At 54.5% G+C, this 12,925-nt stretch overlaps 1 protein-coding gene across 2 annotated transcripts; it reads left to right on the top strand.

Annotated features, from left to right (window-relative positions):
• The first annotated feature begins 394 nt into the window (after nucleotides 1–394).
• On the top strand, nucleotides 395–11,212 carry IL34 (interleukin 34). 2 transcript variants are annotated; one of them, XM_065898879.1, is made up of 6 exons: nucleotides 395–786; nucleotides 5,954–6,087; nucleotides 6,906–6,983; nucleotides 7,271–7,432; nucleotides 10,166–10,298; nucleotides 10,531–11,212. In XM_065898879.1, the coding sequence occupies exons 1-6, from the start codon at nucleotides 759–761 to the stop codon at nucleotides 10,701–10,703; spliced, it is 708 nt and encodes a 235-aa protein (XP_065754951.1). In that variant the 5' UTR covers nucleotides 395–758; the 3' UTR covers nucleotides 10,704–11,212. The 2 variants fall into 2 exon arrangements, with proteins under 2 accessions (XP_065754951.1, XP_065754952.1); XM_065898880.1 differs by having other exon boundaries at nucleotides 759–786; nucleotides 7,274–7,432; nucleotides 10,531–10,703.
• The last annotated feature ends 1,713 nt before the right edge of the window (nucleotides 11,213–12,925 follow it).

The raw sequence follows: 12,925 nt of genomic DNA, 5'->3' as shown, positions 1-12,925 counted from the left end.
GGGCTTTTTTTTAACCTCCCCGCAGTTCAAGCCGTTCATGTACTTTACCTTGATCTGCCGCCTTCAGGAAGCTCCCTTGATTTAACCCACACAGCTCATTCATTCCTTGGTCCTGCTTTCGTTTTGGCCCCAGGCTGTCAGCTGGTGTCCTTTTAACTTACTCCTGGGCTGGGGCTGCCCTTCGGTTGTTCTGTCATTTCTGTGTCCCCAAGTAGCCAGCAACCGGGGCAGGGCTGTGCACCTCTGGCCTTCCCTGGTGGTCCCGGCCGGCGGTGGGTGCAGCCTGCACAGTAGGCTCTGTGCGCCTGTGGCTGATGGCTGAGTGGCAGCACCACTCTTACATAATCAGTTTCTCTCCTCCTTTCTCTTTCCAGAGCCAGATTTCACACTGAGCAGCTGCAGACAGAGAAATCAGAGAAAGCACAACCCAGCCTCAGATTCCGAGGGGCCTGCTGGGGACTCTCTCCTCCTGCTTGGAAGGAAGACCCCGAGGCAGCCGTTTCAGGCCAGGTCTTGGCTGCCATGGGACTCAGAGCCACCGCCCCGCGGCTGCCCTCTGCACTGCCAGGCAGATAAGGGTGAGCCCTGCCCAGGAGCACCTGCCACCTCCTGCTGGGCCACTCCTCCGTGGCTAGTCCTTCCTCGACTTTGGGCCACCTTTGCTGACCCGAGGCCATGTAGGCCCCACTCAGGCCTCTGTGGATAGACACATTGCTGGGGATACCACCTCTGCTCTCTGGGAGACCCAGCGCACCACCATGCCCCGGGGATTCGCCTGGCTGCGCTGTGAGTACTGGGGGGGGGGGGGTCTGTGGGGACTGCCCAGGGAGAGCTTGGCCCAGAGCCAGGCTTTGTAACCATGGCAACCAGGGCATTCTTCCTGGTGAGAAGTTGAGATGCTTCCCAGCTTAATGGCAGGCACCCTTGGGGACTCCCACGCCGTCTGCCCTGTCTCCAGCTGACTGCAGCTCAGATGAGCATGGTGGGTATGAGCCTTAGGCTGGGTGGGCACAGTCAGTGGGTCACAGGGACAGGGCAGGTGCTGGGGGTAGGAGGCTGCGTCTCACCTGCTCAGACTCATTGGTGCTCATTGAGGAGTACGGTGGGGATGGAGGTGGCAGAGAGATGATTTCTGGCCTTCCTGGGCGTGACCAGCTGGCGGTGGGGACTTGTGAAGTTGCCTGGGCCCCATGACACATGGGAGAAGTGCAACCTGCTCCCTCTGCCTTTCCCTCCATCAAGAGCTAAATCAAAAGGCAGAAAGAGAACAGTGTCCTTGGGGAAAAGAAAAATAGTTGAAATGAGGACAGAAAAGAAAAAGAATCGACAAGTCTCTCAGGCCTGCCTGCTGGTGGGAGGCCAGACCAAGCTCCCTTCAGACTCCAAGATTCAATATAATTGACTTAAATTCAACATATTTTTTTCTGGTGCCGCCCACATGCCCACTGGAGAGACACTGCCATGGCGACAAGGACCTGGGCTATCTCGTGTGTGTCTCTCTAACACCTGGCATGGAGTTAGGTGCTAGGAACTGTGTGCCACTTGCATGAGGTCCGGGGTCTGACCCTGTGAGGGATTCTCAGAGGAGCTGGGTCCACCCTGGCCCTTGTGGAGGGTACTGCAAAGGGTCTGGATGTTCAGAACAGGTGGAAGGACCCAGACCCAGTGTTCTGGAATCTTCCAAGTCCTGAGGAGCAGGGCGAGCAGGAGAAACAGCACGGCGAGGTGCCACTTGAAATGGTCTCAGAGGTGGGTGGGGAGGTGAGGACGGTGTTCCTTCCATGGAGAGGGAGCAGCGGAGCAAAGGCTCAGCAGTGAGAGCGTGAGAGGCCAGGCTGGAAAGCTGGTTTGGGCTCAGGTGGCTGAGGCCTTGAAAGCCAGGGTGAAGAGTGGCTAATTCATGAGGTAACAGGGAGCCCTGGAAGGTCTGTGACCTGGGCGTGGGAGCTGAGATTGAGAGTTACTCTGCTTTCGAGCGATCAATCTGGCCGTGCTTTGGGGAGTTGCTGTTACAACCTCCTGGGCAGGATGTGATGAGGTGATGAGGGTTCCTTCTGGAGATGGAAGTGAGAATGAAGAGGCCTGGCAGAGGGGACAAAGCTCATGAAAGCAGAGCGCAGGATTGGCAAGGACTGGCCGTGGGGTGAGGGGGAGGGAGGGCTGAGGATCAGGGGCTCAGAGCGGGGCTGGGGTGCTGGAAAAGGAGTGGCTGCCGTAACAGATTGCCACAATCTTGGCTTAAAACGGCAGAAATGTATTCTGTCACAGCTTTGGAGGTCAGAAGTCTGAAATCAAGTTGTCAAGGTTATGCTCCCTCTGAAGGCTTTAGGGGAGGATCCTTCTTGCCTCTTCCAGCTTCTGGTGGCTTCTGGCATTCCTTGGCTTGTGGCTGCATCACTCCAATCTGCCTTCATCTGCGAAGGCCACGTGAATGGTCTTTCCTTACATGTGTCACTGTGTCCTTTCCTCTTCTTATAAGGACACCGGTCACTGAATTTAGGGCCCACCCTAAATTCAAGAGGATTTCATCTGGAGATTCTTAATAACATTTGCAAAGACCCTATCTCCAAATAAGGTTGCATCTGAGGTTCTTGGTGAACATAAATTTGGGGGTATTTACACACACAGGCACAGATATGGGGGTGGTGGACAAGCCCCATTTGTCATTGCACACAGGATGTTACTCTTTCTTCAGTCTCCTCTTCTGTCTTACAGGCCTCTTAACTGTGGAAATAGCGGGGCACGGCGGGCCTCCCAACCAGGGTTGCACTAGCTGTGGGGCTTTCAGAGTGCAGAGGGTACGTGAGGCTACAGCTGTGCTGTCCCTGTCTAGTTACCTGTTTGTGGCCTGTTTTTCGGAGTGGAGGCAACAGGAAGGGAGCTTAAAACTGGGAATGGTAGTTGGGCTGCAGACTTGGAGGAGGTCTAAGTTTGGGAGAAGGCAGATCATCTATGGACAGAGTTTCTGGGGCAACCCGTGTGTGCCAGGCTGGGAAGCACGGAGGCTCTGTAAGTCTCTGCTACGAGGCTAGTGGCCAGGCCCCCAAAGGCTCCAGACTGGGAATCAGATGAGGGCAGGTGGGGTAGGACTTGGGGTGGAGTGGGCAGCCACAGGGTGACTGCCACATTGGAAAGAAGACTCAGTGTGGACAGGGATACTGATTTTTAAAGAAAATATGGAAATTTGGATTTTTATGTGAAATCTCTGTGAACCAGGATGTGGCCCTAAGGACACCACTTTGTAAACTGTCACTTTCTGCCAAGTGCGGTCCCCAGACCAGCAGCATCAGTTTTACTTCAGGACTTGTTGGAAATGCAGATTCTCTGCACTCCCCCCGCCACTACCTCATACCTGCTCAATCAAATACCCTGGGTGAGCCATTACCAGCTTCTACAGGAGACCCAGATGCCTGATCCCGGTTCCCTGCTTGACGTGAACGCCAAAGTGCTGAGTAACACGTCCTTGCTGTGGTTCACAGTGCTGTGCATTCACACACTGGCTGCTGCGTTGTCTGGTCAAGGCAGTGAGTGAGGGGCTTCCCTGGTGGCGCGGTGGTTAAGAATCCACCTGCCAATTCAGGGGACACAGTTTCGAGCCCTGGTCCCGGAAATCCCACATGCCGCGGCGGAACTAAGCCCGTGCGCCACAACTGCTGAGCCTGCGCTCTAAGAGTCCATGAGCCACAACTACTGAGCCCACGTGCCGCAACTACTGAAGCCCGCGTGCCTAGAGCCCATGCTCCGCAACAAGAGAAGCCACTGCAATGAGAAGCCCGCGCACCACAATGAAGAGTAGCCCCCACTCACTGCAACTAGAGAAAGCCCGCACACAGCAATGAAGACCCAAAGCAGCCAAAAAAAAAAAAAAGACAATGAGTGAATTGGACAGATGGTGCTAGTGACAGGGGTTGGTGGCTGGCGTAGGCAGGGGAGCCTCTGGGGAGGGAAGGAGTCTTGGTGAGACCTTGGAAGGGGTCTGTCGTGTGAGAGGATACCCAGGGCAGGGGCAATGTGTGAGCCTAAACCCTGAGGCAGGAATGATCCTGACCAGCAGGGGTGCCAAGCTGAGAGTGTTAATGATGTAGAGACAAGGGAGAAAGCAAGCAGGAACACTGGTTTATCTGTTCCCTTGTCCAGATATTGGGTTGAGAATATGGGAAGAGAGAGACAGAGGAAGTACAAGATGGATTGTAAGTTTGCAAAAAATGTGGTGTCAGACTTCTATGAGGGGAAGGGCTGGTGGGCTGCAGGCCATAAGGGGCATGGGCTTGAGTGAACCTGAGCTTCTGGCCCAGCAGGGGCACAGGCATGGCAGCAGCACCGAGAAGTGGGTGGGAAAGTGAGTGTCAGCAGGCTCAGGCCCGTGAGGGTTTAAGAACAAAAGTCTCCCTAAGTGCCAGGGAAGTGAGGGCAGAAAGTCCAGTCAGTAGTTGCTGCTCACAACCAGGGGCAAATCAAAGAGGTGACTCAGCCTGCCTGGCTATCTGGGGGGAAAAATGGAAGAAAGAGAAAAAGAGAGAGAGAGAGAGAGAAGGAGGAGGACGGAAGGGAGGAAGGAAGGAAGAGGGAGAAAAGGAAAAAAAAATACTGCTTTTGACTATAACAATAATAGATACTAATTATAGAATGTAAAATATATCCTAAAAAATATAAAGAACATAAAAATCTCCCATAGAGATTTGGTGCATTTCTTTCCATTGCATTTTCTATGCACATATATACATAATTAACAAAATTCAAGTCATGCTTTATACCCAGATACAGTGTGTTGAATCATGCTTTTTAAAACTTTGCTAAGCACATCAAAAGTATTTTTCTTATCATATAATCATATCCTAAGTATTCTTTGGCAATGTGATTTTTATTGGCTACATTCGTTATTATTGCACATCTAGGCCACTTACAGATGTTCACTATTACAAAATAATACTGCAAAGGAAGACTTGGTCCACAGATCTTTCAGTTATGTCTCTCTTTTCTTCTCCTTCACATTTATTCCTAGAAATGAGTTTAATGGGTCAAAGGGTGTGGACAATTTTAAAGCTTAGTGGGTCGAAGTGTGTGGGCATTAAGTCCATTAATAACAAAAATTGCCAAATTGCTTTCCAGGATGAGAGCATCTGCCTCACTATTTTGCCAGCAGCAAATGTTATTAAAATTAAAACAACAGCAACAACAACAAAAAAGTCTTTCCATTTGGTAGGTGAAACGTATCGATTGTTTTGACGTGAATTTATTAGCGAGGTTGAGTTTCAGATACATCCCTTGCCCGTCTATATTTTGTTCTTTCTGCTCCCATCAACTTAACCCTTGTTCACGTTTGTTGCAAATTCTCTCAGATAATTTTTGTAAGTCTGTTCAGTTACACAGAAATCACACTGTTTTTAAAGTCACAGTGACCTGCAGTGGTGAAGGCTGGTAATGTTTGGATCGTTTGTTAGCGGGGAAGAGAAACAGCCTGAGTGAGGTTCGCTCAGCATCCCGGAAAGACCAGACTGGAAGGGCTGCTACAAACCTGCTGGTACCTCTAATTAAGAGGCATGTCAAGGTCTCTGGATGGAAAATGCAGCGAAAGGCTTTGAAAACTCGTAGCCTCTAGATGAGGGGCAGGGGTTGCCATGGAAAGGAGGCTGTGCCTGCCCCCTGGGGCGGGAGTGGGAAGGAGACTGGAGACCAATCCCAGGGCATGGCTCCTGGGGGGCTTTGCCAGCCTGGGGTGGGAGGTGGCTGGGCTGAACGGTTCATGCTTGCCTGCATTGCTGTCCTGCAGCCCGGACCCCAGGGAGAGTATTCCTGGCTCTGGGAAGGCCTCCTTGGGACCCTGCGCCCCCCACCCCGACCCTTCCGAGAGGACTTGTGACTGGGAAAAGGGAGGTCGTGTGCACAGCTCTGCGTACCCGGGCAGTGTGGGAGCCACGCAGGTGGCTCACGTGTTGTTGTGTGTGGTCCACAGATCTCGGGATCCTCCTGGGCATGGCCTTGGGGAACGAGGGTTTGGAGGTGTGGCCTTTAACCCGGAGCGAGGAGTGTGCCATCACTGGCTTTCTGCGTGACAAGCTGCAGTACCGGAACCGCCTTCAGTACATGGTAACCACGTGGGCACTCGTTGTGTCCCTCTTCCAAAGCCCTGTGGCTCATGGGACGTAAGGACCTGGAAATTCAGTCCCTCTCCTTGGACTTGTGTCAGGCCTGTGCCTGCCATGGCTCCCTTCTCCCTGACACACACCCATGTGCCTCATCTGCACTTCCTGTCCCTGCTCCTGCCATCCATCCCTGGGGCCTCCAACCCTCCTATCTGATCTGACCTTTGATCCCACCTCCACGTGGCACTCACCCAGTGACTCAGGAATGGATTCCAGGAAACCTTGGGGGAACCCCAGGCACTATTTAGCAGGGGAGATAAGGACCTAGAAATTAGAATGTTTGATTCTTTTTATAGGGTGGACCACATCGCATGTGGCTCTGTAGGTCTTTTATTTTTTTTAACAGCTTTTTTGAGATATAGTTCACATACCACACACACCTCACCTGTTCAAGTGTACATTTCTATGGCTTTTAGTATATTTGCAAAGTCATGAAACCATCACCATGATAAGTTTTAGAGCAATCTTTTAAAGTCATTTTCCTCACCCCTCCTAAAGCATATGATTCTCTAGGAGTAGTAAGCTTCTCATCCTACATTTTGGCCCGAGACTTATGCCTTAACATGTTTTGTTTTGTTTCACCTTCCCTGTGTCCCAGAGGAAAGAGCTGTCTTTATCCCAACTGGGAGCCAAGCACATGTTTTCTGTAGAGGACCACCGCTGCCATCAAGGGCCGGTCCTGCATCAAATTATTCTCCGAGGTTGGGGGAGTCTGAGCCATTTCTGACTCTGATCTCATCCTTTGTTCTTGTATCTCCCCAGAAACACTACTTCCCCATCAACTACAGGGTCAGTGTGCCTTATGAGGGGGTACTCCGAATGGCCAACGTCACCAGGCTGGTGAGAATCCCCGCTCTGGAATGGGGAGGCCCCTGCCTCCTGGGACATCCTGTGGGCCCTGCCTGGAGGCACATTGGTCTGGGAAGATCCTGTTGCCAGGGGTCTTTCCTGGCCCCTCAAGCAAGCCTGCCCTTGGCTTAGGCCCCAGGTGCCCCTCCCATCCCATCCACAGTGGATGCCCGGGGTCTGCCCCCTGTGCAGGGCAAATGTGGGGGGCGGTCAGAGCTGTGGGGGGCAGGCCCAGAGGCTCCTGTCTGGGGTTTCAATAATTTCTCCTGTCCCTGCAGCAGAGGGCCCGGGTGAGCCAACAGGAGCTGCGGTATCTGTGGGTCTTGGTGAGTCTCAGTGCTACTGAGTGGGTGCAGGAGGTGCTGCTCGAGGGCCATCCATCCTGGAAGTACCTGGAGGAGGTACATACGCTGCTGCTGGATGTCAAACAAGGCCTCCCGGTGAGTCGTGCGGAGGTGCAGGTGGCCAGGGTGGGTGCGTGCGTGCGTGTGTGTGTGTGTGTGTGTGTGTGTGTGTGTGTGTGGCCAAAAACTATCAAGGGAGAAGGTAAAGGCATGGAAAGTTCTGGCATGTCCTGGAGAGTGTGGGAGAAATGGGGGGGGCAGGGTGGTGGACTGGGCTTGGGGGGCAAGAGATGCACCTGAGACCCTGTTATGCTCTGCAACCCTGGGCGAGTCATTGATCCCTCTCACTTTATTTCCACATCTAAGAAAAGAGGGAAAGGGGGAGGGATAGATGGGTGGAGCACAGGGAGGTTGAGGGCGATGAAACTTTTCTGTATGATGCTGTAACAGTGAGTATAATTGCATTTGTCAAAGCCCATTGAATGTACAACAGAAAGAGTGAACCCTAACGTAAATGGACCTTAATTAATAATAATAATAGAGGTTCCCAATCGCTGCCTGTTCAGCAGTGTTGATCGGAGGCCTGGGGGATGCATCTTCCAAAAAGCCTACAGAGTAAGGTGACGGGGTCAGTGTGTATCCTCGCAGGCCATGTGTGTGCAATGGGACCCCTCCCCACACCCCCGCCTTGCCCTACTGACCCCCACAGCCCTCCTTAGGACCCTGGTACACAACTGCCCTGGGGCCCCACCTGCTGCCCAGCAAGAACAGCCAACAGGAAGCCGACTGTGAGCTTCTGCTGACACCAGGGCTCGGGGCCAGCATCTGCTTTTGCAGCTGCCGAGAACTTTGTGGAGGCTCTCCATTCTGGCGGGGACCGGACTGTGTTCCATCCTCAATTTTCCTTGGGAGTGTCTATGGCTCTGTGAGCTCTGCTGAGCTGGGAAGGAGATTGAGGGTAGACTGAGGCCCTGCCCACCTGGGCTCTTCAGATTGAACCAGCTTGTTTTTTTAAAGATTTTTTTTTTTTTTTGATGTGGACCATTTTCAAAGTCTTTATTGAATTTGTTACAATATATTGCTTCTGTTTTATGCTTTTGTTTTTGACCATGAGGCATGTGGGATCTTAGCTCCCCAACCAGGGATTGAACACGCACCCACTGCATTGGAAGGCGAAGTCTTAACTACTGGACCGCCAGGGAAGTCCCTGAACCAACTTTTAACCTCTTCTTTCTCACAATGTTAATGGTTGACGGCCCGTTCCATATGTGCCCAACATCTATGGGGCAGGGGGTCCTCCCTCTAGGGAGAGGGCCATGGGCATGGGCCCCTTTGCCCTCCTGCCACCCTCACTTCTCTCTCTAAGCCTCTGTATATTAGTTTTTGGGAACTGCCGTCACCAATTACTACCAACTGGTGGCTTAAAACAACAGAAATGATTCTATCGCAGTTCTGTAGACCAGAAGTCTGAAATCAAGGTGTCAGCAGGGCCATGCTCCCTCCAAAGGCTCCAGAGGCGGCTCTTTCCCACCTCTTCCAGCTTCTGGGCTGATGGTGTTCTTGGCTTGTGCAGCATCACTCCACCCTCCGCCTCGGTCTTCACATGGCCTCTCCCTCCGTGTCCCAGAGAAGGACCTGTGTCCTTTCTCTTACAAGGACAACAGTCATTGGATTTAGGGCCCACCATAAATCCAGACTGATCTCATCTGGAGATCCCTGACTTAATTACATCTGCATAGACCCCATTTCCAAACAGGTCACATTCGCAGGTACTAGGGACTGGGCCTTGGACAGAGCTTTTTTAGGGGGTTGTGGGGCAGGGGGACACACAGTTCAACCTAGAACACTTCACTTTTAGGAACGTCCTTCCCCAGCTCAGGTCCCGCGTTTCCTCCTGCTCCATGTCTTGTGTTTTTTTTTAAGTATTATTATTTATTTATACATACATTTATTTATTTTTCTGTTTGGCTGCGTTCGGTCTTCGTTGCTGTGTGCGGGCTTTCTCTAGTTACGGCGAGCGGGGGCTACTCTATGTTGCGGTGCGTGGGCTTCTCGGCGGTGGCTTGTCTTTGTCGCGGAGAACGGGCTCTAGGTGCGCGGGCTTCAGTAGTTGTGGCATACAGGGGCTCAGTAGTTGTGGCGCACGGGCTTAGTTGCTCCGTGGCATGTGAGATCTTCCCGGACCAGGGCTTGAACCCGTGTCCCCTGCAGTGGCAGGCGGATTCTTAACCACTGCACCACCAGGGAAGTCCCGTGCTCTGTGTCTTCTACGACAGTTCTGGCCCCTGCTCTGTCCCTCCCATGGTGCCTGGTGCTCCCCACACCAAGTTCCTTTTGTTAAGTGTTGTGGAGAGGAGCCCCCGAGCTTGGAGCCGGAGACCCAGCCCTGTCGGTGTGCCTAGTGCGCCTCACGATATGACCGACCCTCCTGAGGGTCCTGTCTCTTCTTCATGGGAGTCGGTGTGGGTCTTTGCATCCTGAAGGACAGTGTCCCTGGGATAGGGACTTCTCATGTGGTGGTGACCGGGCCTGGGCTAGAACAGCAAGGATGCCCCCACCTCCTCCCTGTCTGGCCTGCCCCTAGGAGAGGAAAAGAGAAGCTTCTGTGTGTTGTGCTTGAGTGAGGGACATCGAGGGAGCCCCTCCCTCCCAGGAAAAATGGCACCTGCAGGAAGGAGAGAAATTGCTCTCAGGCGTCCTGGTCACAGGGATCTCTTGTCCTTCTTCCAGGCAGGACAGCCACCACCACCCCGCCCCCCAGAGCTCTCCTGGGATCTCTTCACAGGCTGGGGGTGGCACCTGTGGTCCTAAAGGCTTCCTCCCTTTCAGGGTGTGGAGGTGAGCCCCCAGGTGGAAGCAGTGTTGTCCCTCTTGAGTGCCCCAGGAAGCCTGAAGCCAGTGCGGCCCAAAGCTCTGATGGACAACTGCTTGCGGGTCATGGAGCTGTTGTACTGCTCTTGCTGTAAGGAGCTCTGAGGGGCTGGGGGTGGGACACTGGGTGTCTGAGCCCAGGTCGCTGAGCAGAGCTGGGACCCTCCTCGGCATGCCCTCTGCTTCCCAGGGCTACAGGCCGTTTCTGGAAGCTGAGATGGGCCCTGGGTACAGGGAGGACAGTGTGGCTTGGTCTGGGGATGAGCGGGGTGTTGACCAGTCCTGCAGTCTTATTTGTGTCTGTGTGTTTGTGTTGCCTGCAGGTAAACAAAGCCCTGTCTTAAACTGGCAGGATTGTGAGGTGCCAAGGCCTCAGCCTCACGGCCTGGAGCCCTCGTCACAGTGTGTGGCCGCCCAGCTATACCCCCTGCGCCAGCAGTCCCCCGCCTCCCTGCCCCACCCCCCGGCATCCACGGCTGGAGCCCCGGCTCAGTGAAGCTGCTGAGGGCACAGGGCGAAGGCCGCCTGCCCTGAGTGGGCTGCATGGTAACTGGGTGGGGCAGCTGGAGGAGCTCCTGCAGGAGATGGACTGGGCCTGAGGCTTCTCTGGGTGGTGGTGGGGAGCCCCTCTTGGGAGAGGAGACCCTAGAGGGGCATTTTTCCTTTGAGGGGGACTCAGTGCCTGAGAAGGGTTCAGCTTCCCGCCTTCCATACCTCCCATGGTCTCACCTGGAGCGGTGGGCGCTGGGGGCACCTGAAGGTCAATGAAGACAGAGCTTACAGCCCCTCCTGGCACTGCCCGGGCTGCCCTCTTCCCTGAGGGCAGGGCTGACCATCTCCTAGGCCCAAAGAGGTGAGAGCTGTACCAGGTGGGCATGGGGGTGGGGACATGCCTCGGCAAGGCCAGGGAGAGGGCAGCAAAGCTGGGGAGAGGGCATAGCCAAATGCCACATCTTGCCACAGTTCCCTTTATCTTTTCTATTAAACACCTGCTTTGTTTTGGTTTGTTTTGGTTTGCTTTGCATCTTCGAGGGTGAACCTGGAGAAGGCCCACCTGGAGCAGGCTGCTTTCCCCTCCTGCCAGGTGCAGGAGGCAGGAGGAGGGGCATGGGCTGGTCTGGCCCTGGGGCCTCGGTCTGAGGATTCAGATGTGGAGTGGTCAGGGCCTTAGCCAGGGCCCTGGAATGGTAGATATTTGGGGGACGGAGTTCCTTCTAGCCCTGCCCCAGCCCCTGAAGCCTTAGCCAGCCTGACTGCTGGGGGGGGGGAGCGGGGGGAGCGGGGGGGGTTTATCTCCCACAGTGCATCCTGGCCACGGCCCTCTTCCCCTCCATCTGGCAGCCCCAAGACCGCCCCCAGCAGGGACAGAGCTGAGGCATTCAAAGGCATGGGTCCTGACATGAGACCTGGCGACTCCTGCACGCCCCCCCACCCCCCCCATCACGGAGCCCTGCAGGGAGCCCCACCCCCAGCGGGGATCTGGGATGGGATGGGCAAGGGCTGGGGTGCTGGCAGGTGAGCAGCGGTGGGGTGGAGAAAGCCAGGTGGAGGCAGGGGTGTTAATTACAGTACAACTTTATTAATACTGGAATCTTCACAGTGCATTTGTTACTTGTAGCAGTGACTATTTAAATCAAGGAGAGGGTGGGTTGCAGGGGCGTGGGGGGAGGGGAAGGAGAGGATCATTTATCCAAAAACTGACAGAAAGAAAAGAAACAAAATGGTTCAGATGGAATGGGGGTGGTGAGGGGGTGGTGGAGGGAAGAAAAAGTGAGTAGGAACCAGGAGGGGGAGCCTGGGGTGGGGAAATAAATTAAAAAAAGGAACAAGTTAACAGCACCAGAAAAGTTACTTCAGTCAAAAGACACTTTTTGAAAAGAATATTTCTCTGTACAAAAAGAAAAATGAAACAAACGTAAAGAAGTCCCCCAAACCAAAGTTTGTGATGCGGAATGGCTGGCTCGGATCCCAAAGGGGTGGGCCTGCAAGGTGGTCACTAAATGGACGCGAGGCGATCAAGGGGATGGAGGAGTTATGTACAGCCCCGGGGGGGGGGGGGGGCTTGGAGGGGAAGGGCGCCACTGGAGTATGGGTGGGTGGGGGGCAGCTGTGCCGCACCCACCCCCTCCCTGGGTCTCTGAAGCCACCCCCCTTCCCAGGGGCAAGCTCTTCCTCATGGGGACTCAGCTCTCCCCCCACCCCACTGCCCCTTACCCTGCTCACATCACATAACCTGCATCTTAAATCAGCCCACCTGGGCAAACCCTGTGGCAAGGGGCAGTGTAAGCCCCGCCCCAAGCCTTCAAATACAGGCCACCTGCTCTCCTGCCCCCTTCCTCGCCCGGCCCTCCTCCAGGTGTGGTGCGCTCAGCAAGTCTCCTTTCTCCGACCTAGCGACTTACAGGTACCGTTCTCCACCCGCCTTCGGGGACCCCGCGGGGCTCCATATACTCAGGGGCATCCTTGGTTCCCCACACCCGCCTGGCTGCCGTGCCTGGACCCCAGTTTCCAGCACAAGAACTACCAGGAGCCTGGGCTCCATCCAGACCAGGAAAAGCCAGCTCTCCTGACCCCGGGAGGGGCCCCTGCCCCGTGACCCTGCCGCCCTGGCCGCCCTCGGCTGCCTTGCGGGGCCGCAGGAAGTCCTCCGCTCGCACTTGTCACACGTGCTTTTACCTGCTTGGAGCTGGCGCGCAACATGGTGCGGGGGCACTTGCC

This window comes from Phocoena phocoena, chromosome 20, assembly GCF_963924675.1.
Source record: "Phocoena phocoena chromosome 20, mPhoPho1.1, whole genome shotgun sequence".
In the NCBI taxonomy this organism is placed as follows: domain Eukaryota; kingdom Metazoa; phylum Chordata; class Mammalia; order Artiodactyla; family Phocoenidae; genus Phocoena; species Phocoena phocoena.
Note: the sequence above shows the minus strand (reverse complement) of the source record. Positions and strands in the feature narration are given on the sequence as shown.